General features: G+C 35.5%; 1 protein-coding gene and 1 long non-coding RNA gene across 7 annotated transcripts in view; one reads left to right on the top strand and one right to left on the bottom strand.

Annotated features, from left to right (window-relative positions):
* The window catches only part of TBC1D19 (TBC1 domain family member 19), a 207,030-nt gene that overhangs the window by 139,747 nt on the left and 49,747 nt on the right, over nucleotides 1-17,536 (top strand). For all 4 annotated transcript variants that reach the window (XM_077136549.1, XM_077136550.1, XM_077136551.1 and 1 more), the window contains one exon: nucleotides 2,096-2,158. In XM_077136549.1, the coding sequence (XP_076992664.1) occupies nucleotides 2,096-2,158 (63 nt within the window). The remainder of the gene's footprint in view (nucleotides 1-2,095; nucleotides 2,159-17,536) is intronic.
* The window catches only part of LOC143663113 (uncharacterized), a 51,463-nt gene that overhangs the window by 11,872 nt on the left and 22,055 nt on the right, over nucleotides 1-17,536 (bottom strand). The gene's annotated exons all lie outside the window — the stretch shown is intronic.

A 17,536-nucleotide genomic window follows, 5' to 3' on the forward strand; every position in this document is an offset into this window, starting at 1 on the left:
TGATTCATTCTATCCTGCCCTAATTACTGCTTTGCTCAACAGCCTAGTTGAATTTTGGTAGACTGTTTGAACTATGTGATCATGGATTTATGCAATATATCTTTGTAATTGTTCCTATATTTCTAATATGTATACTTTATTGCCGGTGAGATAACATGAACATTGTCTTCTTTTATTGTATGTTTCTTTGTTTGAAGTTTTGACTTTTGTATCCTCCATCCCAACCTACCGATCAGTATTTATTGACTTGGTTATATATTGGGTCCAAAAGTATGATCTCCTATAGGTCTGGAGTTTTTTTATATAGATAAGGTTCGGGATCTGTATTTAAATACCGGCACTTATAAATAGATGAAGACTGCTGTCTTTGGGCTTTGGGTTAATTGGGTTAATTTCTTTTAATATTTTTATTGATAAATCTTAACATATGAACATACAAATATTAACATACAAACAGTCCACACCTGGTGTACAATCGGTGGCTCACAATATCATCACATAGTTGTGTATTCATCACCATGATCATTTTTTAGAAAATTAGCATCACTCCGGAAAAAGAAATAAAAAAGAAAAAACTCATACATACCATACCCCTTACCCCCCCTCATTAACCACTTATATTTCCATCTATCCAATTTATTTTAACCTTTGTCCCCCGTATTAGTCGTTCATTCCCTATCCATATTTTTTACTCATCTATCCATACCCTAGACAAAGGGAGCACCAGACACAAGGTTTTCACATCACACAATCACGTTGTAAAAGCTATATCATTATACAATCATCTTTAAGAAACATGGCTACTGGAACACAGCTCTACAGTCTCAGGTACTTCCCTCTAGCCATTCCAATACACCATAAATTAAAAAGGGATATCTATATAATATCTAAGAATAACCTCCAGGATAACGTCTTGACTGTCTGAAATCTCTCAGCCACTAATGCTTTATTTTTTCTCATTTTTCTCTTCGCCCTTTTGGTCAAGAAGGTTTTCTCAATCCCTTGATGCTGGGTCCCAGCTCCTAGGGTTAATTTTTAAAGTAATTTTTTGCATGCCTACTCTGTGTCTGGTTATATGCTATACATTTGTCCATGGACTCTTAAGGCCAGTGCTAGTATTTCTCTGGCCTGATGAAGAAACTGAGGCTCTGAGTTACTGCCCAAGGTCTGACAGCTATAAATAGTGGAACTGGATTTCACATCCTAGTCAAATGGAATGCCTGACTTTCTTTAAATTGAAGCACACAAGTAGCAGGTACAGCTCATTGTACAAAATGTCCAGAGAAATATGAATGTTTTGGTTTATTTTTGTGGGATTTTGTTTGTTATTAATTAGAGGTTCCTAATTAATGATGCATTGCCTCACAGAAACTATCATGTATTCCTTTTAAGTTTGTTAATTTTCTTTTTCATTCATTCACTCATCAAATGTACTGGGTACCTTGTATCTGTCAGGCACTGTGCTGCTGCCAATTATTTGAAAATTAGTAAAGACAATGAGATTCAAGGAACCCAAACACTCATGGAGTGGAGTAGGAATGTTTAACGTCTCAGTTTAAGAAGTAAGAAGTTATATTTAGAGGAAAGAGCTAATACTCTCTCCTAAGTCAATGAATTAGCCCTTCAAAGGTGAGTTCCTGAAGCAGAAAAGCAATGTTCCTAGCCATCAAGGGAGTACTGACAGTAAGTGAATACTCACAAAGACAAGTAAGATTTTTGTATTTTGAGGAAAGGGCGGTAGATAACGAGGTTGGAACTATAATTTGAGGCCAGGTTGTTATGATTACTTCTGGATGTTATGATTGCATCTGCTTTTCTTTTCCAACTTTAAGACACCTAAATATTAGATTAAAAAGGATATAAAATTGAAACAAATGAAAATGAATTATTAATGGAACCTACAAAAAGTGTGAGGACTTCGAAATCAACTAACATATCATGTATATTAGTTAAGCAAAATGTAGCAATGATACACTCTAATTCAAAGTTTTATAATCATACAAAAAAGAAAATCATTATGATACTGTATTTATGCTTTAGTACTCTGGACATATTCTTTTGGATTCCTTTCAGTACTCTCTACTTTTGGTTGTAGGATGTGAAGTTGACAGCAAGCAATGATGATTATTATTTTGTATTTGAAGATTATTTATATCAGGTAAGTTTAAAAATTAAAATACATGATGTTCTTTTTTTAGGTTCTCTAAATCATGATATTTTAGGAGAGCTCTCTACTGTTAACTAAATCCTCCTGAAATCTAAACCATGTTTATTTTTCATCAGATTAAATGTTTTAAGTTTGGGATAAGGTTAGCTTTTGTTCCTCATTTTCTCCCAATGAGGAAAAAAAGTCCCCAAATGAGTTTATGGAGTGTTCTTTTGGTCATATCTGCTATAACCAGGCGTATTGGCAGTTAAATTTTTCTATCTTATAGGCACAGGTTCTTAAAGTGAATGTCAAATACATTTCAAGTCATTGTACCATCACAAGAGAAAGCATATTTGTGTGATATTTTTCTCTTAAAGATATTGAATAAACAGTTTGGAGTATCCTGATTACTCTTTGATTATTTTATATGTTGATATTATAGATGCTTGGATCCTTACTTGTCGGTCTTTTTCACATTTAGTAAAATAAGATCATTTATCACAAATATAAAATATATAATTTATATAGAATTGCCTAATTCTGTTTTTTAAAAAGATTACACATGCATGTTACTAATTTGATTTTGATTGAATGTCATATAGATTTTATGGAGGAAATATCTAGATTCCAGCAGAGCAATTTCTGCTTCATAAAATGGAGATTAGACACAGTTGATTGGATGGTGTTAGTGTTGGTTTGTGTGTGTGTGTGTGTGTGTGTGTGTGTAAGAAAGAAGATAAATTTAAATAAGAATCTCCCAGGAAGGTTTAATTAATCATTCATTCTAATGGGGGAAATGTAAAGTCTTCATAAAATTTATTTGTAAAATATACTTATTGGGTGGGCAATGGTGGCTCAGTGGCAGAATTCTCACCTGCCATGCCAGAGACCCAGTTGAATTCCCAAAGCCTGCCCATGCCAAAAATATATATGTATTTATAAAATTAAATTTTATAATAACCTTAGAATTTTAAGAGAATTTCAGCAACTTCAAATATGTGATTAAATTTTTATTTTAAAAATGGTAAAGATTTAAAATTCTATTTTTAATATAATATTAGTTATTAATTAAAGTTGAATAATCTGAAAATCATCCAAAAGTTTAGTTGCTTATGCAGCTAATATTTAGCCCTGTTCCTAATTCTTAGTACTCAGTAAATTTTTGAATATATAGTTAAACCTAATGCTTCATTTATATAGAAATATCAGTTTGCTGATAACTTCAGTACTTAAGAAATATTGAGTAGAAATTGTCACATCTGAAGTGGGGGCATGAAGAGCTCAACAGACCCATTCACAAGCAGAAAAACTATAATGGTGAAAATTATTAAAAAAAAAAAAAAAAGTAAAACCTTTGGAGATGCTATCCTGGGATCTTACAACAAATCAGCAAATGAAGAAACATTCATTGAAGAAAAAATACTAATCTCAGTAAGAACAATAAAAATCTGTGGCACTTTGCTCTCTCCCTCTTGCCACCCTCAGCCCAACATAACAGGACCTTCACTTTGACCAAGTATCGTTAAGATTTGGTTTCCTCTCTCCCCAGCTAGAGTATCTCCACAGAAGGGGCAGGTGGCCAGCATTTCTTATCCCCCTGAGCTGTGTGTTGCAGAGGCTAAATTCCAGGAAAGTGCTACCGAGAGATCCGGGGTTCCCTTCTTCTACCCAACCCCCACTTGAATATTAATATAGAACCATCTGCCTTCAAATCTGTCAATATCTGCTTCATATATTTTAGGGCTCTGCTGTTAGGAACCTATATATTTATAATTGTTATATCTTCTTATTGAATTGACTCCTTTATCAGTATATGGTGTCCTTCTTTGTCCCTTTTAATAGTCTGTCGATATGAATATAGCCACCTCCACTCTCTTTTGGTTACTTGCATGGACTATTTTTTCCCATCCTTTCACTTTCAACCTACTTGTGTCTTTAAATTTAAGGTGTCTCTTATAAACAACATATAGTTGGGTCATACTTTTTTAAACATTCTACATCTCTAATTTTTGACTAGAAAGTATAATCCATTTACATTTAAACTAATGACTGATACTGCAGAAATAGTTCTGCCATTTTACTATTTGGTTTTGTCTTATGCCATTTTGTCCCTCAAGTCTTCCATTGCCTCTTACATTTGTGTTCAGTTGATCTTTTGTAGTGAACCATTTAGAACCTCTTCTAAATTCCTTCTGGGCATATTTTTCATATATTTTCTTTGTAGTTACCATGGCCTTAAATTTGACATTCTAAATCTATACAGTCTTGTTAGATTTCATACGAACTTAACTTCAGTAGCATACACAAATTATTTTCCCTTCTATCTTCCACATTTATGTTCTTGTCTTAGAAAACATCTTTCTTCATGTATATCCAAAACCATAGGATTGTTAATTGCTTTTTAATGCACTTGCATTTTAAATCCTGTAAGAAGTAAAAAGAGGGGTTACAACCCAAAAATACAGTAGTGCTGGCATTTATATTTACCCATTTATTTCTTCATATGCCTTTAATCTGTGTCTAATGTCCTTTCCCATCAACCTGAAGGACACCCTTTAGTATCTCTTGTAGGGCTGGTCCAGTGGTGATGAACTTCCTCAGCTTTTGTTTATCTGGCTATGCCTTAATTTCATCCTCATTTTGAAAGATGGTTTTGCCAGATAGAGAATTTTGGATGGTAATTCTTTTCTTTCACCACTTTATATCATTCCACGGCCTTCTATGCCCATAGTTTCTATGAGAAGTCAACAGTTAATCTTATTGAGGCTCCCTTGTACATGATACTTTGTTTCTCTCTTGTGGCTTTCAGGATTCTCTCTTTGCCTTTGGCATTCAATAGTTTTATTACAATATGTCTGGTTGTGGATCTATTTGGGTTTATCCTTTTGGGTATTGAACTTTTTGGATGTACATTCATATCTTTCATTAAATTTTGGAACTTTTCAGCCATTGTATCTTTGAATAACCTTTCTGCCCCTTTCTTTCTTTTCCTTTTAGGACTACCAAAATGATATACTTTATACTTTACTGTGTTCCACAAACCTCTCTTTGTTCACTTTTCTTCATTCTTTCTTCTTTCTGCTCCTCTGTAATTGTCTTATTTTCAACTTTGGTAATTCTTTCTTCTGCCAGCTCCAATCTGTTATTGCACCTCCCTAGGAAATTTTTATGTAGGTTGAGAGGGAGGGTAGAATCATGGATGGCCAAGTTTTCAGGCTTTGAATAGTTAAACCATTGTGATACTAGGGATTAAGATTAGAAACACAAGAAGGATGAGCAGTTTGAAAGTAGGGGGGACGAGGTAGGTAGGGAAAGTTTTAAAGTTTATTTTTCTCTTTAAGAATGTAATGAGAAAAGAGATGAGAAACCTATGCCTAGGCACCTGTTCTAGACACTTCATAACTAATTCTTACAAAAAAAAAAAAAACTGTCAGAGCTTTATTCCCATTGTGTAGATTAAGAAGTAGAGACTCAGCATCTAAGCTCATACAGTTACCAGAAACCAAAACCAGTTTTGTCCAATTCCAAAGCTCAGTAAGCCACATTCAGCTCTTTATGAGTGGCAGAGTGTTTTAAAAAGCATTCTTAAAATTGAACTATTTGACTTCCGGAAAAGATGGCGGCTTAGTAAGACATGCGGATCTTAGCTTCTCCTCCAGAACAGCTACTAGGGGAGTAGAAACGATACAGAACAGCTCCCAAAGCCATGACAGAGATAAAAAAGACAGCATACCCCATCTTGGAATGGCTGGTTGGCTGAGAGAACCCGCTCTGGTGAGATCGCCGAGGGGCGCGGGCTTCACCGGGCGGGGCAGCAAGCGGCCGGAGTCACTCCCTTCCCCCTTCCCGGGCCGGCTGGGAGAATTGAACAGGCGGTCCCCTCAAACCGCGGCGGCTGGCGCCCACACCATGCGCAGTTGCCCGGACCAACTGAGAGAATTGGTTCGGAAATCCCCAGGCCGCGGAGAATGGTGACTGGGGGGGGGGCCTTCCAAACCCGTCTCCCAGGCGGGCCGCTGCGACTGGCGCCCTCCCGCCACGCTTGGCGCCCCGGGCCGACTAGGAAATTCGGACGGGCGCTTTCCCGGGCTGCGGCACCCAGCGACCCTCCCCGCGTTCGGACCCCGGGCCGGCTGGCACTCTTCCAAGCCGCTTCGGCTAGCGAACCTCCCGGACGGCAAGAGTTTTCCAAAGTTAAAGGACCCACAGCACCTTTTACTGGTGGGACCCGCAGACAAACGTGTGCCACGAGCGCCACCTACTGGGCAGGATAAGAAAAACAGAACCCAGAGATTTCACAGAAAATTCTTCCAAACTTTTGGATCCAACACAAAGGAAAATCTGTCTAAATGCACAGATGCCAGTAGAACATAATGGATCACGCTCAAAAAACTGAAAATATGGCCCAGTCAAAGGAACAAACCAATAGTTCAAATGAGATACAGGAGCTGGGACAACTAATGCTGAATATACGAACAGAAATGGAAAACCTCTTCAAAGACGAAATCGATAAATTGAGGAAGGACATGAAGAAGACATGGGCTGAACATAAAGAAGAAATAGAAAAACTGAAAAAACAAATCACAGAACTTATGGAAGTGAAGGACAAAGTAGAAAAGATGGAAAAAACAATGGATACCTACAATGATAGATTCAAAGAGACAGAAGATAGAATTAGTGATTTGGAGGATGGAACATCTGAATTCCAAAAAGAAACAGAAAATATCGGGAAAAGAATGTAAAAATTTGAACAGGGTATCAGGGAACTCAAGGACAATATGAAGCGCACAAATATACGTGTTGTGGGTGTCCCAGAAGGAGAAGAGAAGGGAAAAGGAGGAGAAAAACTAATGGAAGAAATTATCACCGAAAATTTCCCAACTCTTATGAAAGACCTAAAATTACAGATCCAAGAAGTGCAGCGCACCCCAAAGAGATTAGACCCAAAAGGCATTCTCCAAGACACTTACTAGTTAGAATGTCAGAGGTCAAAGAGAAAGAGAGGATCTTGAAAGCAGCAAGAGAAAAACAATCTGTCACATACAAGGGAAACCCAATAAGACTATGTGTAGATTTCTCAGCAGAAACCATGGAGGCTAGAAGACAGTGGGATGATATATTTAAATTACTAAAAGAGAAAAACTGCCAACCAAGACTCCTATATCCAGCAAAATTGTCCTTCAAAAATGAGGGAGAAATTAAAACATTCTCAGACAAAAAGTCACTGAGAGAATTTGTGACCAAGAGACCAGCTCTGCAAGAAATACTAAAGGGAGCACTAGAGTCAGAACCGAAAAGACAGAAGAGAGAGGTATGGAGAAGAGTGTAGAAAGAAGGAAAGTCAGATATGATATTTATAATACAAAAGGCAAAATGGTAGAGGAAAATATTATCCAAACAGTAATAACAGTAAATGTTAATGGACTGAATTCCCCAATCAAAAGACATAGAATGGCAGAATGGATTAAAAAACAGGATCCTTCTATATGCTGTCTACAGGAAACACATCTTAGACCCAAAGATAAACATAGGTTGAAAGTGAAAGGTTGGGAAAAGATATTTCATGCAAATAACAACCAGAAAATAGCAGGAGTGGCTATACTAATATCCAACAAGTTAGACTTCAAATGTAAAACAGTTAAAAGAGACAAAGAAGGGCACTATCTACTAATAAAAGGAACAATTAAACAAGAAGACATAACAATCATAAATATTTACGCACCGAACCAGAATGCCCCAAAATACGTGAGGAATACACTGCAAACACTGAAAAGGGAAATAGACACAAATACCATAATAGTTGGAGACTTCAATTCCCCACTCTCATCAATGGACAGAACATCTAGACAGAGGATCAATAAAGAAATAGAGAATCTGAATATTACTATAAATGAGCTAAACTTAACAGACATTTATAGGACATTACATCCCACGACAGCAGGATACACCTTTTTCTCAAGTGCTCATGGATCATTCTCAAAGATAGACCATATGCTGGGTCACAAAGCAAGTCTTAAAAAATTTAAAAAGATTGAAATCATACACAACACTTTCTCGGATCATAGGAATGAAGTTGGAAATCAATAATAGGCGGAATGCCAGAAAATTCACAAATACGTGGAGGCTCAACAACACACTCTTAAACAACGAGTGGGTCAAAGAAGAAATTGCAAGAGAATTAGTAAATACCTCGAGGCGAATGAAAATGAAAACACAACATATCAAAACTTATGGGATGCAGCAAAGGCAGTGCTAAGAGGGAAATTTATTGCCCTAAATGCCTATATCAGAAAAGAAGAAAAGGCAAAAATGCAGGAATTAACTGTTCACTTGGAAGAACTGGAGAAAGAACAGCAAACTAATCCCAAAGCAAGCAAAAGGAAAGAAATAACAAAGATCAGAGCAGAAATAAATGAAATTGAAAACATGAAAACAACAGAGAAAATCAATAAGACCAGAAGTTGGTTCTATGAGAAAATCAATAAGATTGATGGGCCCTTATCAAGATTGACAAAAAGAAGAAGAGAGAGGATGCAAATAAATAAGATCAGAAATGGAAGAGGAGACATAACTACTGACCTCACAGAAATAAAGGAGGTAATAACAGGATACTGTGAACAACTTTACGCTAATAAATACAACAATTTAGATGAAATGGACGGGTTCCTGAAAAGACATGAACAACCAACTTTGACTCAAGAAGAAATAGATAACCTCAACAAACCAATCACAAGTAAAGAAATTGAATTAGTCATTCAAAATCTTCCTAAAAAGAAAAGTCCAGGACCAGATGGCTTCACATGTGAATTCTACCAAACGTTCCAGAAAGAATTAGTACCAACCCTGATCAAACTCTTCAAAAAAATTGAAGTGGAGGGAAAGCTACCTAATTCATTCTATGAAGCCAACATCACCCTCATACCAAAACCAGGCAAAGATATTACAAAAAAAGAAAACTACAGACCAATCTCTCTAATGAATATAGATGCAAAAATCCTCAATAAAATTCTAGCAAATCGTATCCAACAACACATTAAAAGAATTATACATCATGACCAAGTAGGATTCATCCCAGGTATGCAAGGATGGTTCAACATAAGAAAATCAATTAATGTAATACACCATATCAACAAATCAAAGCAGAATAGTCACATGATCATCTCAATTGATGCAGAGAAGGCATTTGAAAAGATTCAACATCCTTTCCTGTTGAAAACACTTCAAAAGATAGGAATACAAGGGAACTTCCTTAAAATGATAGAGGGAATATATGAAAAACCCACAGCTAATATCATCCTCAGTGGGGAAAAATTGAAAACTTTCCCCTTAAGATCAGGAACAAGACAAGGATGTCCACTATCACCACTATTATTCAACATTGTGTTGGAGGTTCTAGCCAGAGCAATTAGACAAGAAAAAGAAATACAAGGCATCAAAATTGGAAAGGAAGAAGTAAAACTATCACTGTTTGCAGATGATATGATACTATACGTCGAAAACCCGGAAAAATCCACAACAAAACTACTAGAGCTAATAAATGAGTACAGCAAAGTAGCAGGTTACAAGATCAACATTCAAAAATCTGTAGCATTTCTATACACTAGTAATGAACAAGCTGAGGGGGAAATCAAGAAACGAATCCCATTTACAATTGCAACTAAAAGAATAAAATACCTAGGAATAAATTTAACTAAAGAGACAAAAAGCCTATATAAAGAAAACTGCAAAAAACTGTTAAAAGAAATCACAGAAGACCTAAATAGATGGAAGGGCATACCGTGTTCATGGATTGGAAGACTAAATATAGTTAAGATGTCAATCCTACCTAAATTGATTTACAGATTCAACACAATACCAATCAAAATCCCAACAACTTATTTTTCAGAAATAGAAAAACCAATAAGCAAATTTATCTGGAAGGGCAGGGTGCCCCGAATTGCTAAAAACATCTTGAGGAAAAAAAACGAAGCTGGAGGTCTCGCGCTGCCTGACTTTAAGCATATTATGAAGCCACAGTGGTCAAAACAGCATGTTATTGGCATAAAGATAGCTATATCGACCAATGGAATCGATAAGAGTGCTCAGATATAGACCCTCTCATCTATGGACATTTGATCTTTGATAAGGCAGTCAAGCCAACCTGGGACAGAACAGTCTCTTCAATAAATGGTGCCTAGAGAACTGGATATCCATATGCAAAAGAATGAAAGAGGACCCGTATCTCACACCCTATACAAAAGTTAACTCAAAATGGATCAAAGATCTAAACATTAGGTCTAAGACCATAAAACAGTTAGAGGAAAATTTTGGGAGGTATCTTATGAATCTTACAACTGGAGGTGGTTTTATGGACCTTAAACCTAAAGCAAGAACACTGAAGAAGGAAATAAATAAATGGGAGCTCCTCAAAATTAAACAGTTTTGTGCATCAAAGAACTTCATCAAGAAAGTAGAAAGACAGCCTACACAATGGGAGACAATATTTGGAAACGACATATCAGATAAAGGTCCTGTGTCCAGAATTTAAAAAGAGATTGTTCAACTCAACAACAAAAAGACAGCCAACCCAATTACAAAATGGGAAAAAGACTTGAACAGACACCTCTCAGAAGAGGAAATACAAATGGCCAAAAGGCACATGAAGAGATGCTCAATGTCCCTGGCCATTAGAGAAATGCAAATCAAAACCACAATGAGATATCATCTCACACCCACCAGAATGGCCATTATCAACAAAACAGAAAATGACAAGTGCTGGAGAGGATGCGGAGAAAGAGGCACACTTATCCACTGTTGGTGGGAATGTCAAAGGTTGCAACCACTGTGGAAGGCAGTTTGGCGGTTCCTCAAAAAGCTGAATATAGAATTACCATACGACCCAGCAATACCATTGCTGGGAATCTACTCAAAGGACTTAAGGGCAAAGACACAAACGGACATTTGCACACCAATGTTTATAGCAGCGTATTTACAATTGCAAAGAGATGGAAACAGCCAAAATGTCCATCAACAGACGAGTGACTAAACAAACTGTGGTATATACATACGATGGAATATTATGCAGCTTTAAGACAGAATAAACTTATGAAGCATGTAATAACATGGATGGACCTAGAGAACATTATGCTGAGTGAGTCTAGCCAAAAACTAAAGGACAAATACTGTATGGTCCCACTGATGTGAACCAACATTCGAGAATAAACTTGGAATATGTCATTGGTAACAGAGTCCAGCAGGAGTTAGAAACAGTGTAAGATAATGGGTAATTGGAACTGAAGGGATACAGACTGTGCAACTAGATACAAAAACTCAAAAATGGACAGCACAATAATACCTAATTGTAAAGTAATCATGTTAAAACACTGAATGAAGCTGCATCTGAGGTATAGGTTTTTGTTTTGTTTTGTTTTGTTTTGTTTTGTTTTTACTATTATTACTTTTATTTTTTTCTCTATATTAACATTCTATATCTTTTTCGGTTGTGTTGCTAGTTCTTCTAAACCGATGCAAATGTACTAAGAAACGATGATCATGCATCTATGTGATGATGTTAAGAATTACTGATTGCATATGTAGAATGGTATGATTTCTAAATGTTGGGTTAATTTCTTTTTTTCCGTTAATTAAAAAAAAAAAAAGAGAGAAGGGGTAATTGGAGCTGAAGGGATACAGACTGTGCAACAGGACTGGATATAAAAACTCAGAAATGGACAGCACAATACTACCTAATTGTAATGCAATTATGTTAGAACATTGAATGAAGCTGCATGTGAGGTATAGGTTTTTTTTTTCTCTCTATTATCGTTTTAATTCTTATTCTGTTGTCTTTTTATTTCTTTTTCTAAATCGATGCAAATGTACTAAGAAATGATGAATATGCAACTATGTGATGATATTAAGAATGTACTGATTGTACATGTAGAATGGAATGATTTCTAAATGTTGTTAATTTTTTTTTAATTAATAAAAAAAAAAAAAAAAAGGTGGGTCGTAATCCACTTACTGGAGTCCTTTAAGAATACTGGAATTTTGGAAAAAGCTTAGAGCCGACACAGAGAAATGTCTGTGAGATGCAGAAGGAAAATGCTTCCAGGGAAACTGTTTGAAACAAGAAGTCAAAGGATCAGTAGATACCAGCCACCTGCCTTCCCAGCTGACAGAGGGTTCTGAATGCTATTGGCCTTTCTGAGCCAAGGTATGGTTCTCTGCATGCCTTAGTTTGGACATTTTAATGGTCTTAGAACCGTAAACTTGTAATTTAATAAATTTCCTCTATAAAATCCAACCCATTTCTGGTATATTGCATTTCTGGTAGCATTAACAAACTAAAACATCTAGTAATGCACTGAGCAGCTTCATTTAATCGGGATTAACTACTTCTTAGATGTTGATATGCCCTTCCAATTCTGTCAAAGGCATATTTATAAGCAATTTATTTCAACTGTGGGATTAAAATGTAAATAAATCTATATATGATGGCTAAAAAAAAAAAAAAATGAACTATTTGAAATTCTCCAAATTGATTTAGATCAAAATAGAAGAGCCCCACAAATGAAAAAAAAAAAAGTATAATAGTTGTGGATTATGGTGATTATGTGAAAAACTTATTTCTCAGAAATATCCACCAAAATATATTTATTTTGTATGCTTTATGGCAGGGGTCACATTTCAATCTTTTTCATAATATATTTTTCTCTCTCCCTTTTTTTTTTTCTGCATGGGCAGACACCAGGAATCGAACCTGGGTCTCTGGCATGGCAGGCAAGAATTCTGCCACTGAGCCACCATTGCACCACCCTTATAATATATTTTTAAGACACCAAAGAAGGCTTTAGGTATATTAGGTATATTATTTATTTGAGTAAATCTTTTGCAGCTATATGTAGACATTTTAGGTGAAATTTGTCTGTATTAACCATAGTTCAGATTTATACATTCAGTTTCTTATAACTCTTCAAAATAAAGTTAATTACTCCCATGTATAACCTCTCCCCCATATTGTTCAATTCTTACTTAATCATGAAGTGATGAAAATTATACTTTCTAGTTAATTTGATTGAAATTGTAATTTTCATATTATCTTAACATTTTCTATCAAATTTACCATTGAACTGACATTTCTTTAAGATACAGAAATTGTAATCTCCAAAGTTGAAACAACCACTCATGTTAGAATAAGAGTTGGCAGCTCTTTGCTTGTATCCCAGGATTGCATACCAGTACATACTGTCTATCTAATATGACACCCCAGCATTATCACCTTACAGTCACCAGTATTCTCTTTAAAACAATCCCAGATGTCTTCTCTAGGGGAATAGGGATTCTAGAGGGATATGTTTAATCACATAACTCCTCCTGAAATTACTATGCTTCCATCAGCCTGCTAAAGTAAAATAAAGTTAATACAAACATTTCTTTAGGGATTGTTTTCCCTCTAGACAAAAAAAAATATCCCTTTTGTTCCAGGGATTAGGAGAGGGCATCTTTTTTTTTGGGGGGGGGGGGGAGCATTATTCTACCTACCACAGTGGTTTAGGAAGGTTTAGCAAGGGAAGAAATTAATATTATTAGCTGGTTCAATAGCATTTTATGGATTTAGGATATTTTGAAGCCTAATAATTTTGCTTAATTGTTAGAAAATATTTATCATATGAATAGGACAAAAGATCAAAATCATTATGATTATCTCAGTGGATGCTAATATGTATTTGAGACTCGATTGGATAATATCCATTTTTATACTAACTCTTTATACATTACAATGAAAGTATGTTTTCTTGACATAAATGTGTGAAACATTTGGCATATTAATGTAAATTAATGTTGGAATAGTTTGGGGTGTTCCCACTGAAGCAAGGAAAGAACAAGGGATGTTTTGGATGCTCTAGCCAGTGAATAATAAGGAAAATAAATTATAGGTATAAATGTCAGAAAGGATACGTTAGAACTAATGAGATAATACAGTTAAAGATTTGTTTACCAAATAAAATATTAAAACCCTTTACTCTTTTAATATTAATTATCATCACTTAGAATATGCAATACAATATAGACCCAGGCAACCTAATGGACTGAGCTCACTCAGCCCCATTTCCACTACAAACATATGAAAAAACAACAACAAAAACATCAAAATTTTAAATGCATGTACTTTTTGACTAGGCAATTCTATTGCTATGTAGTTATCCTACAGAGATATTTACATATGTGGCAAATGACACACTAAACGGATAATTATTTAGGCGTTGTCAGAAACAGCATTAAGTTGAAACTAATGTAAATGTTCATTTATGAGGGATTAACCTATAAAATAAATTGTAGTATATACCACACAATGAAAAATTAAACAAGTCTTTAAAAGAATGAGGCAGGGCAACTCAATATTTAGTTTTCTGAGGAACCGCCAAACTGTCTTTCGTAGTGACTATACCATTATCCCTTCCCACCAGCAGTGAATAAGTATTCCAATTTTTCCACATCCTCCCCAACATTTGTAATTTCCTGTTTGTTTAATAGCAGCTATTCTTCCAGGTATAAGGTAATATCTCATTATAGTCTTGATCTGGATTTCCCTTATAGCTTATGAAGATAAACATCTCATCATATGCTTTTTAGGCATTTGTATTTGCTCTTTGGAAAAATGTCTGTTCCTATCCTCTGCCCATTTTGTAATTTTTTGTTGCTGTTAGTCTTTTGTTCTTGAATTGTATAATTTCTTTATGTACACAGCTTATCAACCTTTATCCAGTATGTGGTTTCCAAATATTTTCTGCCATTGAGTTGCCTGCCTCTTTACCTTTTTGACAAAGTCCTTTGAGGCACAGAAGCTTTTGATTTTAAGGAGTTCCAATTATCAATTTTATCTTTTGTTGCTTGTGATTTGGGTGTAAAGATTAAGACGCCATGTCCTATTACTAAGTTTGAAGATGTTTCCCTGTATTTTCTTCTAGGAGTTTTATGGTACAGGCTCTTATATTTAGGTCTTTAATCTATTTTGACCATGACTGGAAAATCTTTAAAATCTTCTAAAGTTAGAATAGAGGCCACAATGCGAAAATCTTTAAACTCTTCAGGATAGAAGAAGTGAATCCCTTTGTTCTCAATATTTCTAAATTTGTAGACTGTATGGTTGCTTCCCATTTTACTGTCCATCAGAGATAATTATATTAGGTGTGTAGCTTGAGTAATTAAAGTTTTAATCAATAGTAAATGTTTTTAATAATAACAGAACTTGTGTAAATTTTAAAAATAAAACCGTCTTTCATTTTTATTTAAAAAAAAGAATGAGGCTTCTCTGTATGTATTGATATGAAAGGATCTCTAAAATACATTTTTAAGTGAATAATACAGGCAGGTAATAACATTGTGTATAGGGTTCCACTATTTAAACTAAAATTGCTGTTGTCAAGGTCGTCAGTAATTAAATACATTGACCGATTCTCAATCTTCCTCTCATTTGATCTCTCAACAGCATTTGACATGGTTGTGCTCTTTCTTCAAAACATCACACTCTGTTTTGTTTTTCTCTTGCTTTATGGCTCACTAGAGTCAAATCCAGCATTTGTGGAACCTAACACTTACATAATTTGGGGGGTCCTCTTTAAGAAAAAGAATATAATATTATAAATACATCAGGTAAGAAGTATATTTGTTTAGAATGAGAAAAAAATCATAAATTATTAGATTTATGCACCCACGTAAGATGGCAAACATAATCAATAAATGTGTGTGCTGACTGCTCCACCAACTGGCATTCCTATCTCTCTCTGTCTCTCTCTCCCCTCAGGCCTCCCTATTCCCTGAGATACAACAATATTGAAATTAGGCCAGTCAATAACCCTACAATACCCTCTAAGTGTTCAAGAAAGGAAAAGTCACAGGCCTCTCACTTGAAATCAAAAGCTAGAAATGATTAATCTTCGTAAGGAAGGCATATAGAAAGCTGATATAGACCAAAATCTAGATCTCCTGTACCAAATGGTTAACAAAGTTGTGAATGCAAAGGAAAAGTTATTGAAGGAAATTGGGTGCATGGGTGGTTCACTGGTAGAATGCTTGCCTTACATGTGGGAGACCGGGGTTTGATTCCTGGACCATTCACCACCACCACCCCCAGCCCCGGCTCTGCCCCCGCTCAAAAAAAAAAAAAAAAAAAAACCTTGAAGGAAATTAAAAGCAAAACACTCTTGTTGTTGATATGGGGAAAGTGTTAACAGTCTGGGTAGAAGATCAAACCAGCTACAACATTCCCTTAAGACCAATCCCAATCTAAATCAAGGCCCTAACTCCCTTTAGTTCTATTAAGGCTGAGAAAGGTGAGGAAGCTGCAGAAAAAGTTTGAAACTAGCAGAGGTTGGTTCATGAGATTTAAAGAAAGAAGCCATCTCTGTAACTTAGAAGTACGAGATGAAACATCAAGTGCTGATATAGCAGCTGCAGCAAGTTATCCAGAAGATCTAGCCAAAATAATTTTTGAAGGTGGCTGCACTAAACAACAAACTTCCAATGTATATGAAACAGTTTTCTATTGAAAAATTCTAAAATCTAGAAATTTCCTAGCTAAAGAGAATTCAATGCCTGGCTTCAAAGCTTCAAAGAATAGGCTGACACTTGTTAGGGGCTAATGTAGCTGGTCACTTTTATGTTAAAGTCTGTGCTCATTTACCAGTCTAAAAATCCTAGGGCCCTTAAGAATTATGCACTGTGCTTTATAAATGGAATAACAAAGTCTGGATGGCAGCATTTCTATTTACAACATGGTTTTTTGACAATTTTAAGTCCATTGTTAAGACCTATTTTTGAGAAAAAGATTTCTTTCAAAATGTTACTCCTCATTGATAATGCTCCTGATCGTCCAAGAGCTCTGATGGAGATGTACAATAAGATTAATGTTATTTTCATGCCTGCTAACGCAGCATCCATTCTGCAGCCATGGATCAAGGAGTCATTTTAACCTTCAAATCTTATTTAAGAAATACATTTTGTAAGGGTATAGCTGCCCTGGATAGTGACTCCTTTGATGGATTTGGACAAAGTAAATTGAAAACGCTTTGAAAGGATTCATCATCTAGGTGCCATTCAGAATATTCATGATTTATAGGAGGAGGTCAGAATATCAACATTAACAGGGGTGTGGGAGAAGTTGATTCCAATCCCCATTGGATGACTTTGAGTGTTCAAGACTTCAGCAGAAGTAACTGCAAATGTGGTGAAAATAGCAAGAGAATTAGAAATGAAACAACCTGAAGATGTAACTGAATTGCTGCAATCTCCTGATAAAACTTTAAGAGGTGAAGTTGCTTCTTGTGGATGAGCAGAGTGGTTTCTTGAGATGCTTTGTTGATATTACATAAACTTAGTTGACAAAGCAGTGGCAGGATATGAGAA

Source organism: Tamandua tetradactyla, chromosome 19 (genome assembly GCF_023851605.1).
Source record: "Tamandua tetradactyla isolate mTamTet1 chromosome 19, mTamTet1.pri, whole genome shotgun sequence".
In the NCBI taxonomy this organism is placed as follows: Eukaryota; Metazoa; Chordata; class Mammalia; order Pilosa; family Myrmecophagidae; genus Tamandua; species Tamandua tetradactyla.